Source organism: Girardinichthys multiradiatus, chromosome 7 (assembly GCF_021462225.1).
Source record: "Girardinichthys multiradiatus isolate DD_20200921_A chromosome 7, DD_fGirMul_XY1, whole genome shotgun sequence".
Classification (NCBI taxonomy): Eukaryota; Metazoa; Chordata; class Actinopteri; order Cyprinodontiformes; family Goodeidae; genus Girardinichthys; species Girardinichthys multiradiatus.
Window position 1 is genome coordinate 48,776,724 of NC_061800.1, and position 26,211 is coordinate 48,802,934.

Here is a 26,211-nt window from a genome sequence, read left to right on the forward strand (position 1 = left end):
TCCTCATCGATGGTTCTGATGGCACAAGGAATGGCTTCCCTGCCATGCGTGATTTTGTTGAAAAAGTGGTAGAAAAACTCAATATAGGAGAAAACAAAGACCGTGTGTCTGTGGTCCAGTTCAGCAGAGACGCTGAAGTCAATTTCTATCTGAATACGTACAATACAAGAGAGGATATTGTGGATGCGATCAGAGGGCTTAGACACAGAGGTGGGAGACCCCTCAACACTGGGGCAGCTCTCCAATACGTCAGAGGCAATGTCTTTACAAACGCCTCGGGGAGCAGACATCTGCAAGGTGTCCCACAAATGATGATCCTGCTAACTGGTGGAAGGTCTTTTGACAATGTTGATGCCCCAGCCTCTACTCTCAAACAGCAGGGCGTCATTGTGATCGGTATTGGAACAAGGACCTCTGACAGTAGAGAGCTGCAGAAGTTATCATATGAGCCTAATTATGCACTATCAGTATCTGAGTTCACCGACCTCCCTAGTGTCCAAGAACAGCTGTCCTCTGTCATGAGCACAGTGCTAGTCAGGGCAACACCGTTGGCACCGACAGTGACTGGTAAGGAAGTGACACATTTCACCTTCTAAGATCTTGTAGGATGCTGTTTAGTGCGAGTGCACATATAATTTGCTAAGTCTATTTGGGACAGATGCAGCCTGGAAAAAATAGTTTTGCTAGCAGAAAGAGAATAACTTTTACATTGGAGGTTTGCTTTCATTATCTTACTTCTATATGGGAAGAATTTGATACTTGAATCTCAAAATGTCCCAAATCTTATTTTCCCTAGTGGTCAAAAAGCAACCAGGAAGGGATTTTGTGTTCTTGCTGGATGGATCTGACGGTACCAGAAATGGCTTCCCAGCTATGCGAGAATTTGTCCAAAGAGTAGTAGAGACACTAAGTGTGAGTGACAACAAAGACCGTGTGTCAGTGGTTCAGTACAGCAGAGATCCAGCTGTCCAGTTCTATCTCAACACGTACACGACTAAAGGCGAGATCCTTGATGCTGTCAAGGGTTTAAGGCACAAAGGCGGAAGACCCCTCAACACTGGAGCAGCTCTCCAATACTTGAGGGATAATGTCTTCACTACCTCTGCAGGAAGCAGGCAGCCAGAAGGCGTTCCACAGCTCCTCATATTGCTAAGTGGGGGGAGATCTTTTGACAGTGTGGACGCACCAGCCTCTGCTCTCAAGCAGATGGGTATCTTCACCTTTGCAATTGGAAGTGGAGGCTCTGACAGCGAAGAATTACAGAAAGTATCACACAAACCCTCTTTTGCTATGTATTCATCCAGATTTAGTGACCTTCCAGTTCTTGAGCAAGAACTTCAGTCCTTTATTGAGACTGTGATTCTTGATGTCACCCAACAATTCCCAACCCGCACTGGTAGGTCAATGAAAATTTACTTTCCTAATTGACCATCTAGGAAGGATCTTTATATTCTTTTCTCTAAAAATCTGTGGTCTTTTACTGTTTGCGTTTGGTCAGTTATATAGCATTTTTATGTATTAATTTAAATATTACTTGTTCACATATACTTGCAACCATAATGTTACTTCCTGAAAACGTAATCAATAATTCAGTTTTTTTATGTATGATGAAGCTCAGGTCTATTTCTGATTTAGGATTTCGAATTGTTGCAGCAGCTTTGTGAACTTTAATTGAGGAATAAAAATTAACACAATTTTGAAACCCATTTGACTGTACGGCCCATGCTAAAAATAAAACTTTTCTATTCTTACCTGCTTAATATACCAATGCCAGTTTTACAATGTGAAGCGACCGGCACACAAACATAGCGTTCATTTGTCAATAACATAGCTCAAACTGTTGGTTGCGTTGCTCTGAGTGCAGCAGTACAGAAAAAAAAGACAGGGAGGGACTTACTACGATGTGCTGCTGTGGTTAAACAAACGTCAAGTGAGGTTTCAAATGTTTTCAGATCACATTTATGTCTGACAGTCATTTCTTCAAGAGTTGTCTCTTCCTCTTTTTAGTTCAGAATTTGTTTGCTGAACAGCCTGTTTGTTTTCTCACTGTATTCCACCTGCTCCAAAGTTTACTTTGTTAACTGCCCAAACGAAGCAGACTATCAGAAGAAATTAAATATGGTCCCTTTAAAAAGCACCAAATAGCTCTGGTGTGAAAGCACTGATGGATAACTAATAACACCCAAATCCGGCAAAATAAAGCATTGAGTCATGTCTTATTGAGGTCCAAACCATTGAAATCAGGTCTACTGCTCACTGGGTTGTTAAGATCATTTTTATTTTAGACTATAACATTGTCATTTTGTTTTTATGTGTTTTACAGTGCAGTCGCAAGGCCCTCGGAAAGACATTGTTTTCCTTGTTGATGGATCTGATAGTGTTGGACGAGAATTTGCTATCATCCAGGAGTTTATCCGCAGAGTGGTGGAGAGTCTCAACGTGGGTGAAAACAAGATTCGAATTGGTGTGGTCCAGTATGGTGACTCTGCCCAGGCTGAAATGCATCTCAATACTTATGCAACAAAAGAAGCTGTCCTGAATGGCATCAGGGAAATGAGACAGCTTGGAGGAAGAAAGCGTAACCTGGGTCAAGCCTTGCAGTTTCTCAGTCAGAACGTTATGATACCAGCACAAGGTAGCAGGAAGCAAGAAGGTGTGCCACAGTTTGCTATCATTGTGTCCAGTAGGCCTTCAACAGATGAGGTCAGCCGTGAAGCCTTTTCCCTCAAACAATCAGGAGTCATCCCATTCAGCATTGGCACCAGGGAGATCAACCCCACAGAGCTACGGGTGGTGTCATATGTCCCAAAGTACTCTTTTACTGTTGATGACCTCCCTGGTTTGTACACAGTCCAAGAAAGCCTCATCAACACCCTAACAGAGTTATCAGATGAGGATATCGCAAGGTTGAGGCCTGAATTCCCCACTTATGGAGGTAAAGTGTCTTAATTCCTATTTTCTGTAAAGTTCTTTGTACAACTACAATTCTAATGAAGTTGGGACATTGTGTAAAACATAAATAAAAACCGAAAACAATGATCTGCTTATCCTGTTCAACCTTCATGCACCTGAATCCACCACAAACACAAGATATTTTATGGTCAAACTGATAAACTTTATTGTTTTTGGTCAAATGTTCCCTCATTTTAAATTTGATGCTTGCATCACGTTCCAACATACCTGAACCGGGTCATGTTCACCCCTGTGTTTCTTCACCTTTCCTTTTAACACTCAGTCAGCGTTTGGGAACCGAGGAACTAATTGATGAAGCTTTGTAGGAGGAATTCTTTCCCAATCTTGCTTGATGAACAACTTCAGTTGCTCAACAGTCCGGGGTCTTCGTTGTCGTATTTTGTGCTCCATAATGCGCCACACATTTTCAGTGGGAGACAGGTCTGGACTGCTGGCGGGCCAGTCTAGAACCAGAACTCTGTTAATATGAAGCCACGCTGTTGGAACACGTGCGGAATGCGGCTCGGCGTCGTCTTGCTGAAATAAGCAGGATGTCCCTAAAGAAGATTTTGCTTGAATGACAGCAGATGTTGCTCCAGAACCTGGACGGACCTTTCAGCATTAACGGTGCCTTCACAGATGTGCCAGTTACCCATGATGCCATGGGCACGAACACACCCCCATACCATCACAGATGCTGGCCTTGAACCTCGCACTGATAACAATCCTTTTCCTCTTTGACACGACGTCCATGATTTCCAGAAACAATCTGAAATGTGGACCCATCAGACCACAGCACACTTTCCCAATTTGAGTCGGTCCATCTCAGATGAGCTCAGGCCCAGAGAAGCCGGCGCTGTTTCTGGGTGTTGTTGATATACAGCTTTGGTTTTACAGGATAGAGTTTTAACTTGTAGATGTAGCGATGAACTGTGTTACCTGAAGTGTTCCTGAGACCACGTGATGATATCTGTTACAGAATGATGTTGGTTTTTAATGCAGTGCCTCCTGAGGGGTGAAAGGTCACAGTCATTCAATATTGGTTTACTTCATTGGTGCTTATATGCAGATTTTTCCAGAGTCTCCGAATCTTTTGTTGATATTATGGACTGTAGATGATGAATTTTCTAAATCCCTGCAGTTGTACGTTGAGGAACGTTGTTCTTATTCTGTTGGACTGTTTGCTTACGCAGTTGTTCAAACAGTGGTGAACCTCACCCCATCCTTGCTTCTGAACCACTGAGCCTTTCAGGGATTTTCCTTTTAGACCCAATAATGACCCTGATCAGTTTCCAGCTAACATGTTCACCTGCAGAATGATCCAAACAGGTGTTTTTAGAGCAGTCCTCAACATTACTGGTCTTTTGTTGACCCGGCTTAGTTGGAACTTGTTGCAAGCATCAAATTCAGAATTAGAGAATATTTACAGAAAAACAATAAAGTTTATCAGTTTGAACATTAAGGGCCTGATCTCCAAAGATCCCAGAAAGCGGGTCCTAATTTGCGTGTACTATAAATAAATTGCACCTGCAAAAAGTGGGTGTGCTGCATGCAATTTTCAAAGATTGTGCAACGAATAACAGATGAAAATCAGGTGCAAACCACCCTATTTAAATGAGGAAATTGCGTGTGATTGCCCCTCGTGGAACAAGTGGAAAAGCAAACAGATCATGTCTGCTATGTTGCTAGAAATATGCAGGAATTGTTACGCTGCAGCATTATAAAATATCCATTTGATGATTTGTTTTCCTTCTGTTTCGCTCTGCTCCTGCTTTTCTGAACTGTTACAGTTTGTTAACCATTGTTGGTCACTATTCAGAGCAGCAGGTTTGTCAACTCAGCCTTTCCCTTGACGAGTTTATTTCCTCTATATGTTCATTTGCGCTGTGCGCCTTTCAGTGCATAATTGGGCAAAATTAAGTTGTTCTGCGAGCAGATGTTTTATGTTTGTGGTCCGGAGAGACCCAGTGAGGCAAAGACTACATCCTGCTTCACCTTTAATAAAAATATTGGATTATAGGTTATTGCGCAGGAGGGCAGAAGTGTGTCCAGAGTAGCGGATGTCCTCCATCATCGGTGCGCACACGGGGCAGCTGGCCTAGGCTAACAACACCATAGGAGCTTGTTAACTGTTGCTCGACTTAACTCGCAACAAATTGGCCAATCAATATCAACAATATAACAGACAAACATGCCTGTCAATTAATTTATTAGAGGTTTGCCTCCGTTGATCTTTTAATTCTTTTCGGAGACTCACTGGGTTCTGTTTTTTATTTTTTTTTGAGAGAGTATTTGTTTAAAGAGTCCGGAGTTTATCATAAACGAGCCACAATATTTAAGCCTGAACATAGTATGAACAACTTAAAAGATTTTTGTTGTAAGAGTTGGCAATCTGTGTGTTATAGCTTTGCTAATTTTAAAACATCACGTCATCACTGTCCTGCAAAGAATTTGAATCGAACATGAAGGAAGAATGGAGCGGGAGATCGACAGATGGATCGGTGCGGCTGCCGCAGTAATGGGGACACTGTGCCGGTCTGTTGTGGTGAAGAGAGAGCTGAGCCGGAAAGCAAAGCTCTCGATTTACCGGTCGGTCTACGTTCCTACCCTCACCTATGGCCATGAACTTTGGGTCATGACCTAAAGAACGAGATCCAGGATACAAGCGGCTGAAACAAGCTTCCTCTGTAGGGTTGCCGGGCACTCCCTTAGAGATAGGGTGAGGAGCTCGGAGTAGAGCCGCTGCTCCTTCACATCGAGAGGAGCCAGTTGAGGTGGCTCGGGCATCTATACCGGATGCCTCCTGGACGCCTTCCTCGGGAGGTGTTCCAGGCATGTCCCACCGGGAGGAGGCCCAGGGGACGGCCCAGGACACGCTGGAGGGACTATGTTTCTCGGCTGGCCTGGGAACGCCTTGGGCTCCCCCTGGAGGAGCTGGAGGAGGTGTCTGGGGAGAGGGACGTCTGGGCGTCTCTGCTGAGTCTGCTGCCCCCGCGACCCGGTCCCGGATAAAGCGGAAGACGACAAGTACGAGAACTGTCTTTATCTGCCAGTGTTAGGGTTTTGAGTTTGTGTTTTGTTTATATTTTCCTGTAGGTCTGTTTTTCCCTTGGTCTTATCATTTAGTCAAGTTTCCAGCTCAGTTCTTCATGTCCCTGCTTTCCCTCTGCTTATTAGTTCAAATAGATACATTCCCCTCAGTCTCTCTGCAGCCTGTTCCAAACCTGTGTCATGTTTCCCCTGATTACCTGTTTCATTGGTTCATACACCACTTCCCTCAGTATATTAGCTTCCTGGTTTTCATTGTTCCTCACTGGTTCCTCCTCTTAACATCCCTGATTTTTACCCTGGAAATTTCTCTGGTTACTATCTGCTCCATGTCTCTGTGTAGCTGGTACTCCATGCCAGTTACCTTGTTCGTGTTCCATGTCCTGCTTCCTTGTAAGTTTATTATTATTATTAAACACTTCGACTCACCATGTTGCTCCCAACTGTTCGTCTGCAAATTGGTCACACCCAACAACAGGCAAATATGACAATAACGTGTTTGATAGTGTATTGCTTTTTGGTGACACAAAATAATTTTTTACTGTATAAACAAAACCCTCCCCTGGCATTTGTTCACATTTAAACCACGTAATCTAACTGATCCAGATCCGATTGCTCTGCAGTCTATGCCTCCTTCTCACCACAGCGACTGCAGACATGTTTTTGTCCCAGTTAGTACCTGCATTTCAAATGTGCTAAATCCGCACGCAAAAATTGCTCACGCAAACAGTTTTAGGTTTGAAAATTCACATTGCGGGTGGTAAAACGTTTACGCCCACATTTCCGCTGATTTTGCACACGCAATCCGATTAGCACTGCCTTTGTAGATCAGCTTTGTGGACGCAAAGGTGTTTGCATGTGGTTTTGTTTGCGCAAACCTTTTGAAGATCAGACTTTAAATATCTTGTCTTTGTAGTGGATTCAGTTGCATTTAGCTTCAATAGAATTTGCAAATCATTGTATTCTTTTTTTATTTATGTTTTACACAATGTCCCAACTTCATTGGAGCTGGAGTTGTAGTCCTTGACTTGTAGATGTTGTTAAATAAATAAAGCTTGCAAACTTACTTATCAGTAATACAACAAGCTTTAGTGCTCCTATAATAGTGGTGAAACATCCTTAGACTGTTGGGCCATCTTTAAAAGAGCCCCACACCCATTTTCAATTCAATTCAAATCAAATCAGTTTATTTATATATTTATATAACGCCAATTCACAACACATGTTGTCTCAAGGTTCTTCACAACAGTCAGGTTCATACATTCCAATTAATCGTAACCATTGAACAGTTCAGTCAGATTCAGTTATTTATTCAAATTGGATAAAAAGTTTTTCTATCTAAGGAAACCCAGCAGATTGCATCCAGTCAGTGACTTGCAGCATTCACTCCTCCTGGATGAGCATGTAGAGACAGTGGACAGTCACTGGTGTTGACTTTGCAGCAATCCCTCATACTGAGCATGCATGTAGCGACAGTGGAGAGGAAAAACTCCCTTTTAACAGGAAGAAACCTCCAGCAGAACCAGAACCAGGCTCAGTGTGAGCGGCCATCTGCCACGACCGACTGGAGGTTTGAGAGAACAGAGCAGAGATACAAAGAGAACAAAGAAGCACTGATCCAGGAGTACTTTCTATGGGAAGGAAAAGTAAATGTTAATGGATGTAGCTCCTTTAGTCGTTTCATCTAGAAAGAAAGAACAGATAAACTCTGAGCCAGTTTTCAAGGTTAGAGTCTGAAAGAGAGAACATAGAGTTAGTCACAGTAGAAGCTCAGTCAGTAGCCATGTCTAGGAGAGAGAAAGGGTTAAACACTGAAAGACAGGGCCATGTGGATCATCTGTAGAAGGTGAGCATTAAGTTGTTACAAGCAGAAGCTTGGACGATGCCCCTCTCCAGAAAGGTGTCACAGGTAGACACAGAGTCAGGCCAGGTGTAGCTTCTAGGAAGAGAAAAGAGAGAGAACAAAGTTAAAAGCTGAAATAACAGCAAATAATGCAGAATTAGAGAGTAGTATGAGAATGTAACGAAGAGGGTGAAAGTGGTCATTATGTCCAAATGTTGGCTGACATACATTTCATCAATCCATTGTCTTTTGCTTATCCAAGAATGGATGGTAGACAAGTAATACGGTGAGAATTAAAACTCAGACATGCCTCTTTGGGATACATGTGTCTGCTCCAGGGTCTCCACGTACTAAGGCATACCCAGAAAACATCCAAATTGATGTGTCCAGGAAGCGCCCTAACCAAATTCCTAAACCACCTCAGCTGACTACATTCAGTGGGAATGAACAACAATCAGAACAGATGGTGGTAGACTTTGCAAATATGATGGAAATGGTTGAAGTGAATATTTACTACAGAAAGAGCTGGAACACAGGGTTACTTAGGTAGGAGCACACAAGTGGAGTACGTCTTGTGTAGAGGATGCTATCTGAAGGAACTCAGTAACTACAAGGTAGTGTTAGGTGAGAGTGTTGCCAGACAGCAAAGGACGGTGGTGTTTAGAATTACTGTGATGGTGAGCAAGATGAAGAGGACAAGGTCAGAACAGAGGGCAAAGTTGTAGAAGCTGAAAAAGGAAGAAACTTGCATTGCTTTCATGGAGGAGTTGGAACAGACTCTGGTGGCTAGGAGGTGCTTCCAGACACAGCTAATGCTATGAGGGAGACAGGTAGGAGAGTACTTGGTATATCTTCTGAAAGGAACATTGAGATAAGACTGTGAGATGAAATGAGGAAGTATAGGAGTGTGTGTGGAGGAAGAGGTCAGCTGAGAAGAAGTCAGACATTGTAAGGACCAAAAAGAGTGTCAGGAGTACAGGGAGACTCAGCGTAAAGTAAAGGTGGAGGTAGCTATGGCCAAACTAAGGGCATATAGTGACTTGTATATGTTAGACAGTAAGGAGGAAGAGAATGATTTGTACAGGTTAGTGAGGCAGAGAGGCAGAGATGGAAAGGATGTTCAGGGTGATTAACGATCGAGATGGAGACGTACTGATAGGTGCAACAAGTGTGATGGGAAGATGGAGGGAGCAATGTGAAGAGTTGATAAATAAGAGGTAACAAATAGCAGAAGAAAGGATGAAGATTGGAAAGGCAGTTGGTCCTGATAATGTACCTGTGGAGGTATGGAAGTGTCTAGGAGAGACAGCAATAGACGTTTTGACTAGGCTGTTCAATGAGATCTTAGAGAGTGAGAAGATGTATGAGGAATGGATGAAGCTAGACTGAGGTTAGTAGCAAGCATCCGTAAGCAGCAGTTTGGTTTCATGCCAACAAAAAGTACAACAGATGCAATATTTGCTTTGAGGATGTTGGTAAAGAAGGTCAGAGGCAGCTGCATTACGTTTTTGTAGATCTAGAGGACGCATATAAGGGTGCCGAGAGAGGAGCTGTGGTATTGTATAAGGAGGTCTGAAGTAGCAAAGAAGAATGTTAGCGTGGAGCAGGACATGTATGAGAGCTGTAAGACAGTGGTGAGGTGTGCTGTAGGTGTCGCAGAGGACTTCAAGGTAGAAGTGGGTCTGTGTCAAGTATCGGCTCTGACCCCCTCATTGTTTGCTGTGGTGATGGACAGGTTGACAGATGAGGTTAGACAGGAACCTCCATGGACTATGATGTTTGCAGATGACTTTGTGATCTGGTGGGAGAGCAGAAAACCGGTGGAGAAAAATCTTGAGAGATGGAGGTTTACCCTGGAAAGGAAAGGAATGAATGGAGCAAGGCAGAATACATGTGTGAATGAGAGGGACCCAAGTGGAGCTGTGAGGTTACAGGGAACAGAGATAAGCCCAGTACAGTCCAGGGCAACGTTGAGTGTGAAAAAGACGTAAAGAAACATGTCCAAGCAGGTTGGAAGAAAAATGTCAGGTGTGTTGTGTGATAACAGAATATCAGCGAGATTGAAAGCCAAGTTATGCAAGACGGTGGTAGAACCAGCGATGTTCTATGGTTTAGAGACAGTTGCACTGAAGTAGAGACAGGAGGCAAAGCTGGAGGTAGCAGAAATGAAGATGTTGAGGTTCTCTTTGGGAGTGATGAGGACAGATAGGATCAGGAATGAGAACATTAGAGGGACAGCTCATGTTAGATGTGTTGAAGATGAAGCCAGAGAGGTCAGACTGAGGTGGTTTGGACATGTAGAGAGGAGAGATAGTGAGTTCATTGGTGGAAGGATGCTAAAGCTGGAACTGCCAGGCAGGAGACCTAGAGGAAGACCAAAGAGCAGTTTTATGGATGGAGTGAAAGAGGACATAAAGATAGTGGGTATGAGAGAAGAAAATGCAGAAGATAGAGTTAGATGAAGACAGATGACTTGGTGACTTCCCTGACTGGGAAAAGCCAAATGTAAAATAAGAAGATGATGTTCAGGGACTCCTGATGTTTACTTAAAAATAAAAGCTTTCTCAAAAGAACACAGATACTAATCAGCAAACATATAGTTTTCCACCTGTTGCTATTTATAGTCTGGCTTAAGGTTGCAATTCAGTGCTGGCAATGCATTAAACACAGATCTTTAGCTTGAGTACCTCTCAAGTCAAAGCAAAGCATTACTTGGCAACACAGTATGCAGGAAATTCTTCTTAATTCTTTCACAGTGGAAAACTATTTTAGAGTACAGCAATTTGAAAACACAGAAATATTCTTATTTCTTACAATGATTAACACTAAATAATTTAACTTGGTTCAGTTTGTTGCTCTACACAAGTCCTAAGTAAGTCCCACGTTTTCTCCTTTTTTTCAGCTTCTAAGTAAATTTTGGATTAATCACAGCATCATCTTCTGGTTGTATTTTAACAGTAATCACGCCACCGCCAGCAACTGGAGATAAGAGGGATGTCGTGTTTCTCATCGATGGCACTTCCGCAACGCGTAGTGAGTTCCCATCCATTCGTGACATGATAAGAAGAGTTGTGGACCAGCTGGATGTAGGACTCGATAGGGTCAGAGTTTCAGTGGTGCAGTACAGCGACGCTCCGAAGCTAGAATTCCTTCTCAATGCGTACTCCACTAAAAGTGAAGTTCGCCAGGCTGTGTCAGAACTTAGAAGCAGTGGTGGAAATCGCCTCAACACTGGCCGTGCCCTTGAGTGGGTTGCCAGGAACATCTACCAGAGATCTGCAGGAAGCCGTGTTGAGGAAGGGGTGCCTCAGTTCCTCATTCTGGTTACAGGTGGCAAGTCTTCAGATGATGTGTCCACACAGGCTGACCAGCTAAAGAGAAATCTGGTTGCGCCTGTTGCAATTGGTTCAAGAAATGCAGATCCAGATGAGCTGAGACAGATTTCCCTAAAGCCAGGGCTTGTGTACTCCGTTGACAGTTTCAAACAACTTTCAAGAGTGGAACCACAACTCATTAATTCAGTCCAAACAATATCCACTGCTGACATTATCAGCAGTTATGTTCCAACAGTGGAATTAGGTAAGAAATGTTATTTTAAAATTTATTTGGTAACAAACTGGAGATAATTACTGAATATCTGCTAAAATAAATTTTCATTTTGCTATATCCATATTTGTGTGCTTATGTTGCAGCCCCTCTGGATCTTGGGAAAAAAGATATCATCTTCCTCATTGATGGCTCAGACAGCACAGGTCCCAATGGAATTGCCCATATTCGGGACTTTATCATAAGCATTGTCCAACAACTCGATGTGCAGCCTGATAGAGTCCGTGTTGCTGTTATTCAGTATGCAGACAGAGCTAAAACAGAGTTCTCACTCAATACACACAGCAACAAGCAAGCTGTGCTGTCTGCTGTCAAACGCCTTCGTCAGATAGGTGGACGTTCCTCAGAACTGGCCAATGCCATTGATTATGTCTTAGAAAACGAGGTAAAACCATCGGCCGGTGTTCGTCTGTCTGAGGCCTCCCAGCATCTTGTAGTTCTCACAGGGGCACCATCCACCCAACCCGTGTCTATCTCTGGACCTTTGCTAAAGAACAAACGGGTGAACTGCATTGGTGTTGGGACTGGAAATGCTGACAGAACTCAGCTAAGTCAGATTGCCACATCTTCTGAAGATGTTGTTACAGTACCTACATTCCCCAACTTGCCAACAGTAAAAGAAAAGGTTATTTCCAGACTGAGTGGGGTCCCTGTGGATGTTTTCATCACAGAAGATTTTCCAAGTAAGTCATGTGCATGTCAAATATCCTTCATTAATATGTGCACCAGGCTATAAAGGGGACGTATGTGACCCAATTTACATTTTTAATACTTAGGTTGGGTTCAGTAGATACAATGTAAACAAAATGAGTGGCTTAAAAACACAGAAAAAATACTCAACAAACATCGATAATAACTGAGTGTATCCAAGTATTTTTGAAGCTTGTAAAACTAAAAACAAGAAAGTAAACACAACCAAATACACTGCACCCATTCATCAAGATCCACACCTCTGTTGTTCTGTGCAGAAGCTGAAATAGGACTTACTTAAAATTATCAACATCATTTCTAAATGATTTTTTTGATTTTCTTGTGATTACAGACGAATTATGTTGAAATAACTAATAATAAAGTTTATTTGCAAGAAAAACTGGTCAAATCTTTTTCCAATTACACAGAAATACACAATAAATCAAATTTATACTAATACAACCCAATCATCAGGGCAGATTCTAATTCAGTGAGACAGTTCAATGTGACCTAAATGTAACACAAAAGAGTCCATTTTAAATTATAATGGCAATCGGTCAAATGTTATCTGTCTATCCAGCCAACTGGATCCAGTCTGTTACTTTGCAACAATCATACTGGAAGGCTGGAAGGCATACATCCAATGAAAGGAAATTAATTTCAATCACTGGAGAGTTAAGAGTTTACATCTGAACATCTATGGCTGTGGAACAACAACCTCTCATTCTCACACCATCTCAAACCATGCTCTGATCTGGGCAGAACAAAGCTCATGTTCTCGAGGCATGGAGTCTTATTCTAAAGAAAACAAACGTAGTTTTCCTCAGAGAACAAAGTACAACTAGCTGGGTTATTTCAAGGTAACAGTATAGTCAAATTGTGATTACAACAAAATCAATAAAAGCAGGTGTACACTAGCTATCATAAAGCTTGATGTGGTTTTGAAAAAAAAAACACAAGTTAACTATCCCGTTAGCTTAAAATAACCGATAAGGTTTCACCTTAATATCTTCAGAAATGAATTTGCACTTAATATTACGGTGTTAAAATACACCAGTGTCATTCCTCAGAATCCCCATCATGGGAGTTGGAGGTCATCTATATGAATAGTGAATGGGCCTCAAAGTAAAGGTTTCAGTCTGAATCTTTTGCCTGAATGACTTGCGATAAGATCCATACATGGTTACAATTTTATTACAACAAAACAAGTTTTATTGTTTGTGACTGATGAAATAACTCACTATCTAAGTATATTGCCATTTGTGAGTACGTCTATTATCTTGTTGTTTTCTAGTTTTGCATGTAATCAAGAATGAGACGTCAACTAGAAATTAACTACAGAATAACATATAACATGTACTCAGAAAAGGTCATCTAATAGACACATTGCCTTTACTTTTGATCTTGTCCCAACTTTACCACAAATGTTTCATTCTAAATAATCTCTACTAGGTTTCTGGTTTTTGAGTCCAAACTGCCAGAAATTCTAGAGATAAAAACAAACATGTCGATGCATTCCCAGTTTTGATCTATGTTCTAGTTGTGGTCTTTTCAGTTCTGACACATTTTTTGCTATAAATTAATTTCCCTTCTTTTAGCGGCAGGTCTGCCTCAACCCAAAAAGGCAGATATAGTATTCCTAATGGATGGATCCATCAACCTGGGCCAAGAAAACTTCAGGGACGTCAGGGACTTCATCATGAATCTGATCGATCTGTTCTTCTCGGAGAGAGACAACCTACAAGTTGGCCTTGCACAGTATGCCGGAGATGTGACCGACGCCTTTTACCTCAACACCTACAGCAAGAGGGACGATATTTTAGAAGCAATTGGCAAGTTAGAATACAAAGGTGGACGCAGAATCAATACTGGTGCCGCCATTCGCTACGTTCAAGATGCTCATTTTACCAAGCAGAGAGGCAGTAGGATGGATGAAGGCACTCCTCAGATCCTCATGCTTGTCACAGGAGGTCGTTCAACTGATGACGGGAAGACAGCAGCGATGGGCCTAAAGAACAAAGGTGTGAGAATCTTTGCTGTAGGAGTGGGTGACATTCAGGATGAGCTAGAAAACCTGGCAAGTCAATCTTCCACTGTGGCCCGAGCACAGACTTTCCAGGAGCTATCAGAGCTCAACGAACAAATCCTGGAGGCTTTGGACGATGAAGTGAAGGGGAAGCTTTGTGTTGATTCACAACTACCTGCTAAACGTAAGAGTTCAATTCAGTTTTATTTATATAGTGCCAATTCACAACACATGTCGTCTAAAAGTACTTTACAAAGTCAGTTTTATCCAATCATCCAGGTTCCCAGTCAGGTTCATACATTCCAATTAATCATAACCATTGAACAGTTCAGTCAGATTCAGTTATTTATTCAAATTGGATAAAAAGTTTTTCTATCTAAGGAAACCCAGCAGATTGCATCCAGTCAGTGACTTGCAGCATTCACTCCTCCTGGATGAGCATGTAGAGACAGTGGACAGTCACTGGTGTTGACTTTGCAGCAATCCCTCATACTGAGCATGCATGTAGCAACAGTGGAGAGGAAAAACTCCCTTTTAAAAGGAAGAAACCTCCACCAGGAGTACTTTCTATAGGAAAGAAAAGTGAAACATTAATGGCTATAGCTCCTTTAGAGGCTTCATCTAAGAGAGAAAGACAGCTAAGCAGATGAACTCTGAGCCACTTTTCAAGTCTAGGGGATGAAAGGTCAGGTGTAGCTAGAGAACATAAACTTTAAAGCTAGATAACAGCAAATACCACAAAATTGGAGAGTAGTGTGAGAATGTAGCGAAGAGGGTGAAAGTGGTCATTATGTCCTCCAGCAGCCTAAGCCTATAGCAGCATAACTACAGAGATAGTTCAGGATAAACTAAGCCACTCTAACTATAAGCTTTATCAAAAAGGAAAGTTTTAATCCTAGCCTTAAAAGTAGACAGGGTGTCTGCCTCACGGACTAAAACTGGGAGCTGGTTCCACAGGAGAGGAGCCTGATAACTAAAGGATCTGCCTCCCATTCTACTTCTAGAGACTCTAGGAACCACCAGTAAACCTGCAGTCTGAGAACAAAGTGCTCTGTTAGGAACATATGGACCAATCAGATCTCTGATGTATGATGGAGCTAGATCATTAAGGGCTTTATATGTGAGGAGGAGAATTTTAAATTCTATTCTGGATTTAACAGGGAGCCAATGAAGGGAAGCTAAAATAGGAGAAATATGATTTCTCTTTTTAATTTTCATCAGAACTCTTGCTGCAGCATTTTGAATCAGCTGAAGGCTTTTAACTGCATTTTGTGGACATCCTGATAGTAAAGAATTACAATAGTCCAGCCTTGAAGTAACAAATGCATGGACTAGTTTTTCAGCGTCACTCCTGGACAGGATATTTCTAATTTTGGCAATGTTCTGGAGGTGAAAGAAGAAAATCCTAGAAACCTGTTTAATATGGGATTTAAATGACATGTCCTAGTCAAAGATTACACCAAGGTTTTTTACTTTATTACTGGAGGTCAATTTAATGCCATCCAGGTTAAGTGATTGACTAAGCAGTTTCTTTTTTAAAGACTCCGGTCCAAAGACGACAACTTCTGTCTTGTCTGAATTTAGAAGAAGAAAATTTAAAGTCATCCAAGTTTTTATTTCTTCAAGACTTGCTTGTAGTCTATCTAACTGGTTGGGTTCATCAGGATTTATGGATAAGTAAAGCTGAGTATCATCAGCGTAACAGTGAACATTTATCCCATGCTGCCTGATAATTTGACCTATTGGTAGCATATATATAGTAAAGAGAATTGGCCCAAGTACTGAACCCTGTGGTACTCCACAATTAACCCTGAAGTTTAAAGATGATTTATCATTTACATGAACAAACTGGAATCTGTCAGACAGATAAGATTTAAACCAGCCTAGCGCTGTTCCCCTGATCCCTACAGCATATTCCAGCCTTTCTAAGAGAATATTATGGTCGACTGGATCAAATGCAGCACTGAGATCTAACAGAACCAGAACAGACACAAGTCCATTATCTAAGGCCATAAGAATATCATTAGTGACTTTCAGCAGAGCTGTTTCAGTGCTATGATGAGCTCTGAAGCCTGACTGAAACTCTTCAAACAGGTCATTGCTGTATAAATGTTCACACATTTGATTAGCAACTATTTTCTCAAGAATTTTAGATAAGAATGGAAGATTGGATATAGGTCTGTAATTTTTCAAGTCATCTTGATCAAGCGAAGGTTTCTTAAGTAAAGGTTTAATTACAGCTACCTTAAAAGCCTGTGGTTCTGATCCATTTACTAAAGATAGATTAATCATATCTAAAACAGGGCTGGTAATCAGAGGGAACACTTCCTTAAATAATTTGGTTGGGATTGGGTCTAACATACAAGTTGAAGGTTTAGATGAAGTTAATATTTCTGATAACTCAGGAAGCTTCACAGGATCAGAACAGTCCAAACACAAATCAGGTTCTGCAGTTATTTCCAATGTTGTCTCACTTGCTGAGGATGAAGTAATCATGTTTGGGACTTTACAAAATAAATCACAAATCAGGTCACTAACTAGCAAAGTCTTTGAAGAGAGAGATCTTATGTTCAGTAAGCCACATTTAATTGTTTTATTTTTCTTTTTAGTCTAAGTTGTGTTTATTTTTATGAGATTTTCCTGATTTCCTCCTTTTAGATTATTTTAAAATCTATTCAATTTTGGCCGTGGGCGAGACACTGTCTTAATAGGGTAATGGGTGGGTAGCAGTACAGAAGCTGCAGAGAGGAGTATTAAACTATGACCCTGCTTCCTGGTCTGAACCCTGGGTGGTCAGAGTTCTGGAGAACTCATAAATTCGGCCAGATTCCTAGAAAGAAGAGCAGCTCCATCCAAAGTGGGATGGATGCCGTCTCTTCGGATCAGACCAGGTTTTCTCCAAAATGTTTGCCAGTTATCAATGTAACCCACATTGTTTTCTGGACACCATCTAGACAGCCAGCGGTTGAATGACAGCATGCGGCTAAACATGTCGTCACTGGTCAGATCAGGGAGCGGACCAGAGAAAATGATGGAGTCCGACATTGTTTTGGCAAACTTACACACCAAAGCAACACTAACTTTGGTGACCTCCGATTGACGTAACCGGGTGTCATTACCGCCATCGTGAATAACAATCTTACTGTATTTACGCTGATCGTTAGCCAGCAGTTTCAGGTAGGATTTGATGTCGCCCGTTTTGGTCCCTGGCAGACATTTGACTATGGTCGCTGGTGTCTCTAATGCCATGTTTCTGACTATGGAGCTGCCAATTACCAGAGTTGGTTTCTCAGCAGGTGTGTCGCTGAGCGGGAAAAATCTGTCAGAAACACAGACAGGTTGGTGGTGACCTGTGGGCTGGGATCTAGGACTATGCTTTCTACGTACCGTCACCCAGCCGGCCTGAGGCCCCGGCTGCGCGGGCTCTGCTGGAGGACAGCTACGGGGAGCTACCCTCGATGGCTCCGCGCTGGCTAAGGGGCCTCGGCTATCTGCTGGTTTTTCAACAGCGTGGAGCCGGGCCTCCAATTCCGACACCCTCGCCTCCAAAGCTACAAAAATACTACATTTATTACATGTACCATTATCACTAAAGGAGGCAGAGGAGTAACTGAACATCTGACACAGAGCAGGAGAGAGGAGGAGACTCAGAGAGAGAAACAGCAGAACGGGTAGCAATGGTGGAGCTAAAGCTAAGCTAGCAACCCCTTACCATGAGAAAAACTGTATGAAACATGAAGGCTCCCTAAACGTTAAGTGCAGCAACAGAAGATATGTGTTTTAACGAGCTTATTTGTTAGAATAAGTCAGAGTTGTTACAGCAAATAGGAATCAGATCAAATTGAGAGAGCCTTCATACACTGAACCATCCACCAAGTGCAACAGTGAAAACAGGAAGTGACACAATGCGCCTTACCACGCCTCAACAGCAGCACCACTCACAGACATTAGAGGAACATCTTTTTGTTTTAATTAACTTTACCAATGAGTTGGTAAACTTAAAATTTGCTTTTTAGATATGAATTTAAATGTTTTTAGTAATCTGGGATTCATCAAAATATCTAAACTACAAAATTGCTTTTTTACAGCCTGCAATGTTGAGGTGTTAGTTGGCTTTGATGTGTCAGGCCAGAACATCTTTAGCAGTCAAATTAACCTTCAGAGCAAGATGAACACCATTCTACAAAGAATTTCCAAAATGACACCGATCAGTTGCTCTGGAGGGCAGAACCCCTCTATTCAAGTAGGCATGCTGGCCTTGGATTCTGCCTCTGCACCTGTCCAGCTCGACTTCATGGACAATCCTGATGAGCTGTTTGAGGCCTTCAGAGGTCTACGGAGTCGGGGCCCCTTCATCTTGAATGCTCAGACCATCTCAGCCTACATTAACCGGTTCCGGGTCAGACAGCCCAATACTATCAAGGTTGGTTACTGAAACAACTGAAAATGACTTGGAAACTGTTGGAAAATCAGACTGATTTTTGTTTCCCTTTTCAACCTAAAGGTTATCATTCATCTGACCGATGGTCTGGATGGTCCATACGCTGACATAAAAAGACGAGTTGAAGAGCTTCGTCAGTCAGGTGCAAAGATCTTCCAGGATAAAGAAATTATTATTAAAATTAAGCGTTGTTATATCTCTGCAGTGTCCATTTTAGATTTTTTTTTTATCAGAATGCAAATGTTTTTTAACTTCTAAAACAGGAGTGAATAGCTTCATTCTGGTTGGGCTGGAACGAGTGCAACGGTTTGAGGAGGCTTTGCTCTTGGAATTTGGCCGTGGCTTTAGGTACACAAGACCCTTAAAACTCAATGTCATGGACCTGGAATATGAACTTATGGAGGAACTGGTAGGTACAGATAAAATCTTACCAAGACATTTCTGGAGGTAAATCTTTGTTAGAAACTCCTTGAAAAATCTTTCTTTTTCTCCTTAGGACAATATTGCAGAGAGGGAGTGCTGTGGAGTTCCATGCAAATGTACTGGAAACAGAGGAGACAGAGGGGCAGTTGGACTGTCAGGGATTAAGGTAACCTTGATTCAACCGCAAAAAAGATAAAAACTTCAGTCCTACTGGGAAAACTAAGATTTTCCCTGATCTGTCCAGGGTGGTCCAGGATTACCAGGAAGCCCGGGACATCCTGGTGACGAGGGGGGACCAGTGAGTCTAAATGGCTTGTACAGCCATGCAAGATCTTTTACACCTTGTTTGCTTACAGTTTATATATCCAACATTTATTTCCTGTAATCACAGGGAGAAAGAGGTCCTCCTGGTATTAATGGCACTCAGGGTTTCCAGGGATGTCCTGGACAAAGAGGTGTCAAGGTAATAGTTGAATTATTTTTTGCCATTCGGCCTACTTTGGCTGACTTTAAATGAATATGTTTTATTTAAATTACAACAATAAAATCATTCATTTCTTTTTAGGGCTCTCATGGGTTCTCAGGGGAAAAGGTGAGAGTATTTTTTAAAGTGATAACAGGCATGTCATGTAACATTTACAAAGGTCTGAACAACTATTGCTTTGTTTTAGGGTGAATTAGGAGAAATTGGACTTGATGGCATCAATGGAGAAGACGTAAGTTTGTCTCATACAATCTAATATAATTCAGTTGCAATGTCATGTTTTCAGTTGACTTTTTTGTATTTTGCTCAATGCTTCATTTAACTGCTGTCTTTAACATGCTGGCAGGGGAAAAGTGGAGTTGCTGGGCCTGCAGGTGACAGAGGAAACCCAGGCAGAAGAGTAAGAAACTTTGTGCTGATTTTTCTTTTGATGCATTTAAAAACAGTGCATGAAAAAAACAATTGCGTTTGTGTGTTCATTTCTAGGGTCCTAAAGGAGCCAAAGGACAAGCAGGCGACATAGGACAAAGGGGAATCAGAGGAGACCCTGTACGTATCAATAGTTCAAATTTATCATGTGAGCTTTGCTTGCATAACTTATGTTAGAAATTGGGCTGCAATGTGGCACCATTGCTAGCAGTGTTGCCTGACAACTAGAAGGTCCTGAACTCTTCTTATGTTCTGATCATGCTGTTGGGGTCATTCAATTTGGTCGGATAGACCGACTGGGCTGGCAGTTCAACATGTGCAGCCCAGCCTTTGTTGCAGTGATGGACATCGAAGCTGACATTATCAGAGCTATAAAGCTGAAGAAACAAACTTTTAAACCAACATTTCCAGCGTGTCTCAGGTGTCGACGCAACAGAGGCGCATATCTGGAAAGACAAAAGCTCACAGGTGAACTTTTCCTCCACACGGCCATTCCCGGAGCTTGAAAGCTGGAATTCTGTCTGATACAAAAAGATCAGAAGATTCATGTACTGATCGAAGACCACACCAACACTCCGGCGCAGGTGAAAAACCCACAGAGCTTTGCTTCCGAGGAGACGGACTTTCCTCCTGGTTGATTTAGTTGACTAAACAGTTCCTCATATTTTTCCCTTTTTGGACGGATGAGAAGTTTAACATTTTTGAGTTGATCACGGACGCATGTCACTCTGGTCCCCCCCTCGTTTTCCTTCAGACCTGACCAATTGTCAACCAGAGAAGAGAAGAAATCAACGTCAAAGTAATTTCGTTCTTTTTATATTAAATCGGATAGGTGCATTTAGAGGTCTGGGCAGGATGAGGCATAGTTAGGGTTTTAGAATCACCAGTAGTTAATTCAAGGTATCAACTTGTTGCATGCAACACTGATTGAAGTGTTTTATGCTGAGCTGTTTTGATTTGCTGTGGGGCTGAATCGCGGAGCGCGGATGCGATCAGCAAGGTGCGTATAGTCTTGTTTTTATCCGGCTGATCCCAAATCAGCCAGGAGTTAGAAGTTGGACTTTTAAAAGTTTTCCATTCAAAGCAGCTGCAGTCTGGGCCTCGCCTGACCACTCCTTTGTACCAGTTTTATTGCTGGAGATTTTCCACTGAGTTCCTGCCTCAGAGTTTGATGACCCTTTGTTTGCTGGTTTGATCTTCATAGACACTCAACGAGGATATATTTTCTTTTGTAATTATTATTAGGTAGTCATTTTTATCCCCTTTGTGTAGAATAGTGCTTGTTAGGTAGGTGAAGGTTTTTGGACCAGAATAGTAATTATATCAGGGTTATATGGTCAATAAATGTTCACATATATGAAGAGAAGCGTTTGTGTTCCCCCACCTTTGATGAAGCGGCTGATTAAACAGTGACATTTAGCATGGTTTTGTTTAATAATTACCAATTATTAATCATAATTAACTAATTGTAATTATTAAGGGCTTTGAGGCCATAATCACAACACCAGAGGACATCTCTGATTTCTATTCGTAAGCAATGACTTTTGGTTGAGAAAATTATTTTCCTGAATTAGGATTTTTAATTATAATTTGATAAATGTTCATTAACCAATAATCACAATCCTTACAATGGCTACATTGTACTCCAGGTTCCTCCCATTTTTTTAAAAAGCATGCATGTTAGGTTGGCCACTTCTAATAACCCCTAAACTAAGAGTGTTTAAATGCACAGTTGTTTGTTCTGTGCTGCTCTGTCTCAACCTGTAATGGACGTATTGCTGATTGAACGCTGGAGATACAGTCAGAACCAAGCACCTTGCTGATGGGGTTATAAAAAATGGATGGATGGATGGATGAACGGACGGACGGATCAATGGATTGATAAAGTGAATACAGTGAATATTAATAAAGTGGTGCAGTCCCTGACTTGTTTACATTTCTTAAGTCCAAGTGGTTGATGTAGGAGGGCTAACAGGGCGCTGTTAGTTCAGAGACAGAATACTGAAGACCCCTGGAGATGTCATGATCCTATTAGTTAAGAGGGAGGCAGGTGGGTGAAGCTCCAGGGTTTGGTTGAGCTTCCTCATATATTCCACTCATTACATTTTTATTCCTGAGTCTCCAAGACTGCAGTGAAAATGTGCTTTTTCAGATTTACCCAACAAACTGTGCCTAACAGGATTTTACAGCTAAAACTCAGGTAATTGTGTCACCTTTCATCAGGGAACAAGGGGAGAAGATAACAACAGGCCGGGACCTAAGGGAGACCGTGGTGATACTGGACCTCCGGTACAGCCTTCCTGATCTTTTTTCTGCTGTAGAGAAGGAATAAAAGCTCTTGGCTTATTGTTTCATTTTGATACAAATTTTGTGACTAGGATATCTGTTTTCATGTGTCAGGGAGCTCCTGGTGAAGATGGATTGACAGGAAGTCCCGGTGAACTTGGCAGACCGGTAAACAACTCTTTAAATCACAAAGTTTCCAGACTTCTTGTTAACCAAGACTTAATCGTATCCTTACCGTTTTAAGGGACTTGATGGTAGAAGAGGCCCACCAGGACCACCTGTAAGTCCGTTTCTGTGATGTCAAATGTGAATATTTGAGTTTCTCTCACACTGACAGTAACATAATATTTTCTTGCTTCACTGAAGGGAAGAGCCGGGTTGACTGGGGCAAAAGGTCTGCCAGGACAGCCTGGTATTGCAGGTCCAAGAGTGAGTCTGGTCACTTTATTTCCACAGGATTTTCCAAATGATAAATACCAAATATAAATACGTGCAGAAAGATATTCTGGGATCAAATAATCCCAATTTTCTTGGCAGTTGTAGCTGCTTGACAAAGTGTTTTTATTGGATTCCAACTAGAAGATTTGCTGAACTGTAACTGACTTTATTTATTAATCATTAGCTGACAACATAAAAGACAGACATAAATAATCAAGACCTACTCTGTCCTTTTTAAGGGTCAAGCTGGACCAATTGGTTCACGAGGACCCAAAGGGGAGGATGGGAACCCTGGGCCAAGAGTAAGTGAACCAGTGAACCAAACAGATTGGTTTTCTGTATCTACGGTAGCATTCTAATCCTAAATCCAATGCCATGACCTTTTATTGTTTAGGGTCCTGGAGGTAACCCGGGTCCAGGTGGAGAAAAAGGAAGGAGAGGACCCCTTGGTCGCAAGGTACAGAACCGAACTGAATGTGATGTGTCTCATTTCATTTATAAACACTATTTGGTCAGCCAAGTTCTTTTAGACAACTGAACACACTGGGAATCAATCCGAACTGGGAGGAAAGAGGCCCAATCCGATTAGCTTGATTAAATCTATAGAACTGGAATCAGCAGCCCTAAGAAACACTTCTCATATGATTTATTACTTTGCATTTTCTTGAAAACTTCCTGTCTTTTCTTCATTCCCTGTATCTGGTTCTCGTGGTTTCTTTGCAGGGAGAACCAGGGGATCCAGGACTCAGCGGTGTTACTGGGCCAATTGGCCCCCACGGAGAGCCTGTGAGAATAAAATCCTTTCCATAAACCTACTTTTTAACCCTCTGTCTTCACTTCTTTAACTGAAAAAAAAAAACATTTTTAAATGTTAAACACATTTTGAAAATGATTTGTTTTTTTGTTTTAAGGAATCCATTATCTTACCTAGTATCACCTACTCCTTAGGTCCTTCACACTGGTGAAACTGGTTGTTCTGGTTTTTTCTCAGTTAGTAAAGAGTTAGATCTTAGGAGGACCTCAAAAAACAGCTGAAAAATATTTTATGGTAACAAAGTGGAAAAAATCCACTTTAAATACGCTAGCCTTTTTAATAACTTAGCCGGAAATATTAATTTCAAATGTTAATCAAATTTTGGGATTTGTAACTGTTTAAACGTCAGTATTGATTTTTTTATTGAAATAAATGCTAAAATGATTCACTAAAATAATTCTTTTTTTTTCTGCAGTGTCAGAAAAAACAATCGAAGACAAAAAATGTCAGCTTCCCAAAAATGGCTGTAAAAATATTATATATTCATATTTTTCTAATTTCATCTAGTAAATCTTTACAAACTCCTTCATCCTGAAACGTTTACAAAAATGTTAATATTAAGAATAAGATGTCATATTTTATGGATTTTAACCCTATAAAGATCAGTATGTTTCCATTACTCCACTGAGAAACCACACCCACTCACACACAGACACACTATTAACGAAAATCAAATCACAGTAATTTTTGTAAGAGGACAACCTGCCAGAAAACAATAAAAACTATTCAATTTTGCTGTGTGCGAGGAAAGAAGTAGTGCCATCTGGTGAGCAAACATTTATTTAAAGTTAAATTCTCACATAAAGAAATGTCAGTTTATGTAAAAATAAATATGGGATAATAAAAGCCATTTTCAATGGTTTTCGAAGTGACATTTTTTGTTCTTAATGTGCCAGTTTTTGTGTAGTTTTAGGCTTGTTCAAATAAATGATGATTAGTTTTTCTATGGACATAATCTGGTAAATTTAAGCCTTGTTCAATTCAGTTTATTCATATTCATAAAAACAAACATATTCATTAAAACAAAACTGAAATTGCTTGAAAATAAAAAAAAAAGGATGTCACACACCACCCCCAGTGATCCACCATCCCCACAACCAGTGGGTCACAATGTTTTGTACTATTTTCTATTCAGGGTCAAGATGGCAGAGATGGAATTGGTCCGAAAGGTGAAAAAGGAAGAAAGGCAAGTGATCTTTTAGGGCAAAACGTATTGATAGTTCTCACTCACGTTCTATGGTCAATTTATCGATAAATTAATTTTCTATGTTTATTATTTGGCTGCACACTGCTTCATGAAGACATTAAGTCAATTATTACCTACCATGTGCTTTTCTTTCAAGGGTGATGATGGTTTCCCAGGATTCCCTGGACCCAAGGTAGGGCAAAACATTTTTTACCCAAGGTAACATTTTTATGTGATGCAGATTGTTTGCATCTATTTTCTTGTCTGTCGTCGTTTCAGGGCGCAGCTGGAGACCCTGGCACCCGAGGTGGACCTGGACCCAGAGGAAATCGTGGACAAAGAGTTAATAAATATACATATATTTCCTAATTATATTTCATTATGTGTATGAAAGCATCCTGATTTCAATGTTGACTCTTTCCAGGGTGTATCTGGAGATATTGGATCACCTGGACAGAACGGAGAAGTTGGCTATCCTGGAGCCTATGTGAGCATCTCAGGCTTCTCACCAGGAATTTGTATTAGCGTTTAGCGGTGGGGGGGCTAAGGATAAATGGCTTTTTGTAAGCTTTTAAAAGCTATTGGATTTTAAGGTGTTTGGAAGGGTAACCTTGCTGCTCATTATAAATGGCTAGTAATGACAATAATAACTATCAGTATGTGTCGATGTTAAGCTAAAATCATGGAGTGGTTGGCAAAAATAGCACGGCTAGCATTAAAGTAAAATTAAAGGTTCAAAAGTGAGCGCAAATAACCCAATGTGAAGGCCTACCAGCTTCATGTGCGGTTATTTCCAGCCATTGGAAGTTTTCTTACCATGCTGGATCGATGCCATACCTCCGTGTCTTCTGCTTGTTAAGCCCTCCAACAGCAGAAATGACGCAATGGCTGCAGGCCCGCCGTTGGTGGAATGACGTCACCCGATCTGTGCTTAGCAGCTATCGAAGAACGCCGTGATACGACGCCGTTTATATCAACCCTTCGAAGCTGACATGATTTCAGAAAGCTTTACTGTTAGCGGTCGCACAGGGTCATAGGGCAAAAGGAAGTGGGAACAGACTTAGCGCATGCGCAATAGCCGACATAAAAACCACACGGAGATGCCGGTCAAAGGGCCGATACGCTCGGCCTAATTTCAGCGTAACAGCAACGGTGAAAGAACCCGGGCATGAACCCTGCTTCCTTAAACCCTAAACTTCGTTTACATTCTGTAGGGCTGCTCAATATATTGAATCACAATTGTCATTCCAATGTCATTTTAACAACATCGCAACAGGACAGGACCACTTGGATGTACGGAGCCCGCGAGGGGACATGGGGGGATTTTTTTCTTTCTTCTGCATTCGCTCGCAAAAGTTGTTAATCACCTTGAGAAAGCGGTGCATTTTGGAACAGCAGCACATTTGATAAACTGCTGACAGAACAAACAGCACTGATATGCCATTGATATGGTTTATTTGTCATATTCATGTTAACACGCAGTCAACAATGTGATTAAATGCTTAGGATAAGAAGAACCTTTCAACTCACTATAAAAACCAATGT

The 26,211-nt window shown here is 41.4% G+C and overlaps 1 protein-coding gene across 4 annotated transcripts in view; it reads left to right on the forward strand.

Moving 5' to 3' along the window:
• The window catches only part of LOC124871346 (collagen alpha-3(VI) chain-like), a 109,101-nt gene that overhangs the window by 66,654 nt on the left and 16,236 nt on the right, over positions 1–26,211 (forward strand). For all 4 annotated transcript variants that reach the window (XM_047370603.1, XM_047370604.1, XM_047370605.1 and 1 more), the window contains 25 exons: positions 2,324–2,935; positions 10,802–11,422; positions 11,536–12,132; positions 13,738–14,349; positions 18,254–18,588; positions 18,670–18,748; positions 18,870–19,015; positions 19,103–19,195; positions 19,274–19,327; positions 19,421–19,492; positions 19,595–19,621; positions 19,701–19,745; positions 19,860–19,913; positions 20,000–20,062; positions 22,166–22,231; positions 22,343–22,396; positions 22,473–22,508; positions 22,595–22,657; positions 22,906–22,968; positions 23,061–23,123; positions 23,390–23,452; positions 24,616–24,666; positions 24,824–24,859; positions 24,946–25,008; positions 25,091–25,153. In XM_047370603.1, coding sequence (XP_047226559.1) covers positions 2,324–2,935; positions 10,802–11,422; positions 11,536–12,132; positions 13,738–14,349; positions 18,254–18,588; positions 18,670–18,748; positions 18,870–19,015; positions 19,103–19,195; positions 19,274–19,327; positions 19,421–19,492; positions 19,595–19,621; positions 19,701–19,745; positions 19,860–19,913; positions 20,000–20,062; positions 22,166–22,231; positions 22,343–22,396; positions 22,473–22,508; positions 22,595–22,657; positions 22,906–22,968; positions 23,061–23,123; positions 23,390–23,452; positions 24,616–24,666; positions 24,824–24,859; positions 24,946–25,008; positions 25,091–25,153 — 4,031 coding nt within the window. The remainder of the gene's footprint in view (positions 1–2,323; positions 2,936–10,801; positions 11,423–11,535; positions 12,133–13,737; positions 14,350–18,253; positions 18,589–18,669; positions 18,749–18,869; positions 19,016–19,102; positions 19,196–19,273; positions 19,328–19,420; positions 19,493–19,594; positions 19,622–19,700; positions 19,746–19,859; positions 19,914–19,999; positions 20,063–22,165; positions 22,232–22,342; positions 22,397–22,472; positions 22,509–22,594; positions 22,658–22,905; positions 22,969–23,060; positions 23,124–23,389; positions 23,453–24,615; positions 24,667–24,823; positions 24,860–24,945; positions 25,009–25,090; positions 25,154–26,211) is intronic.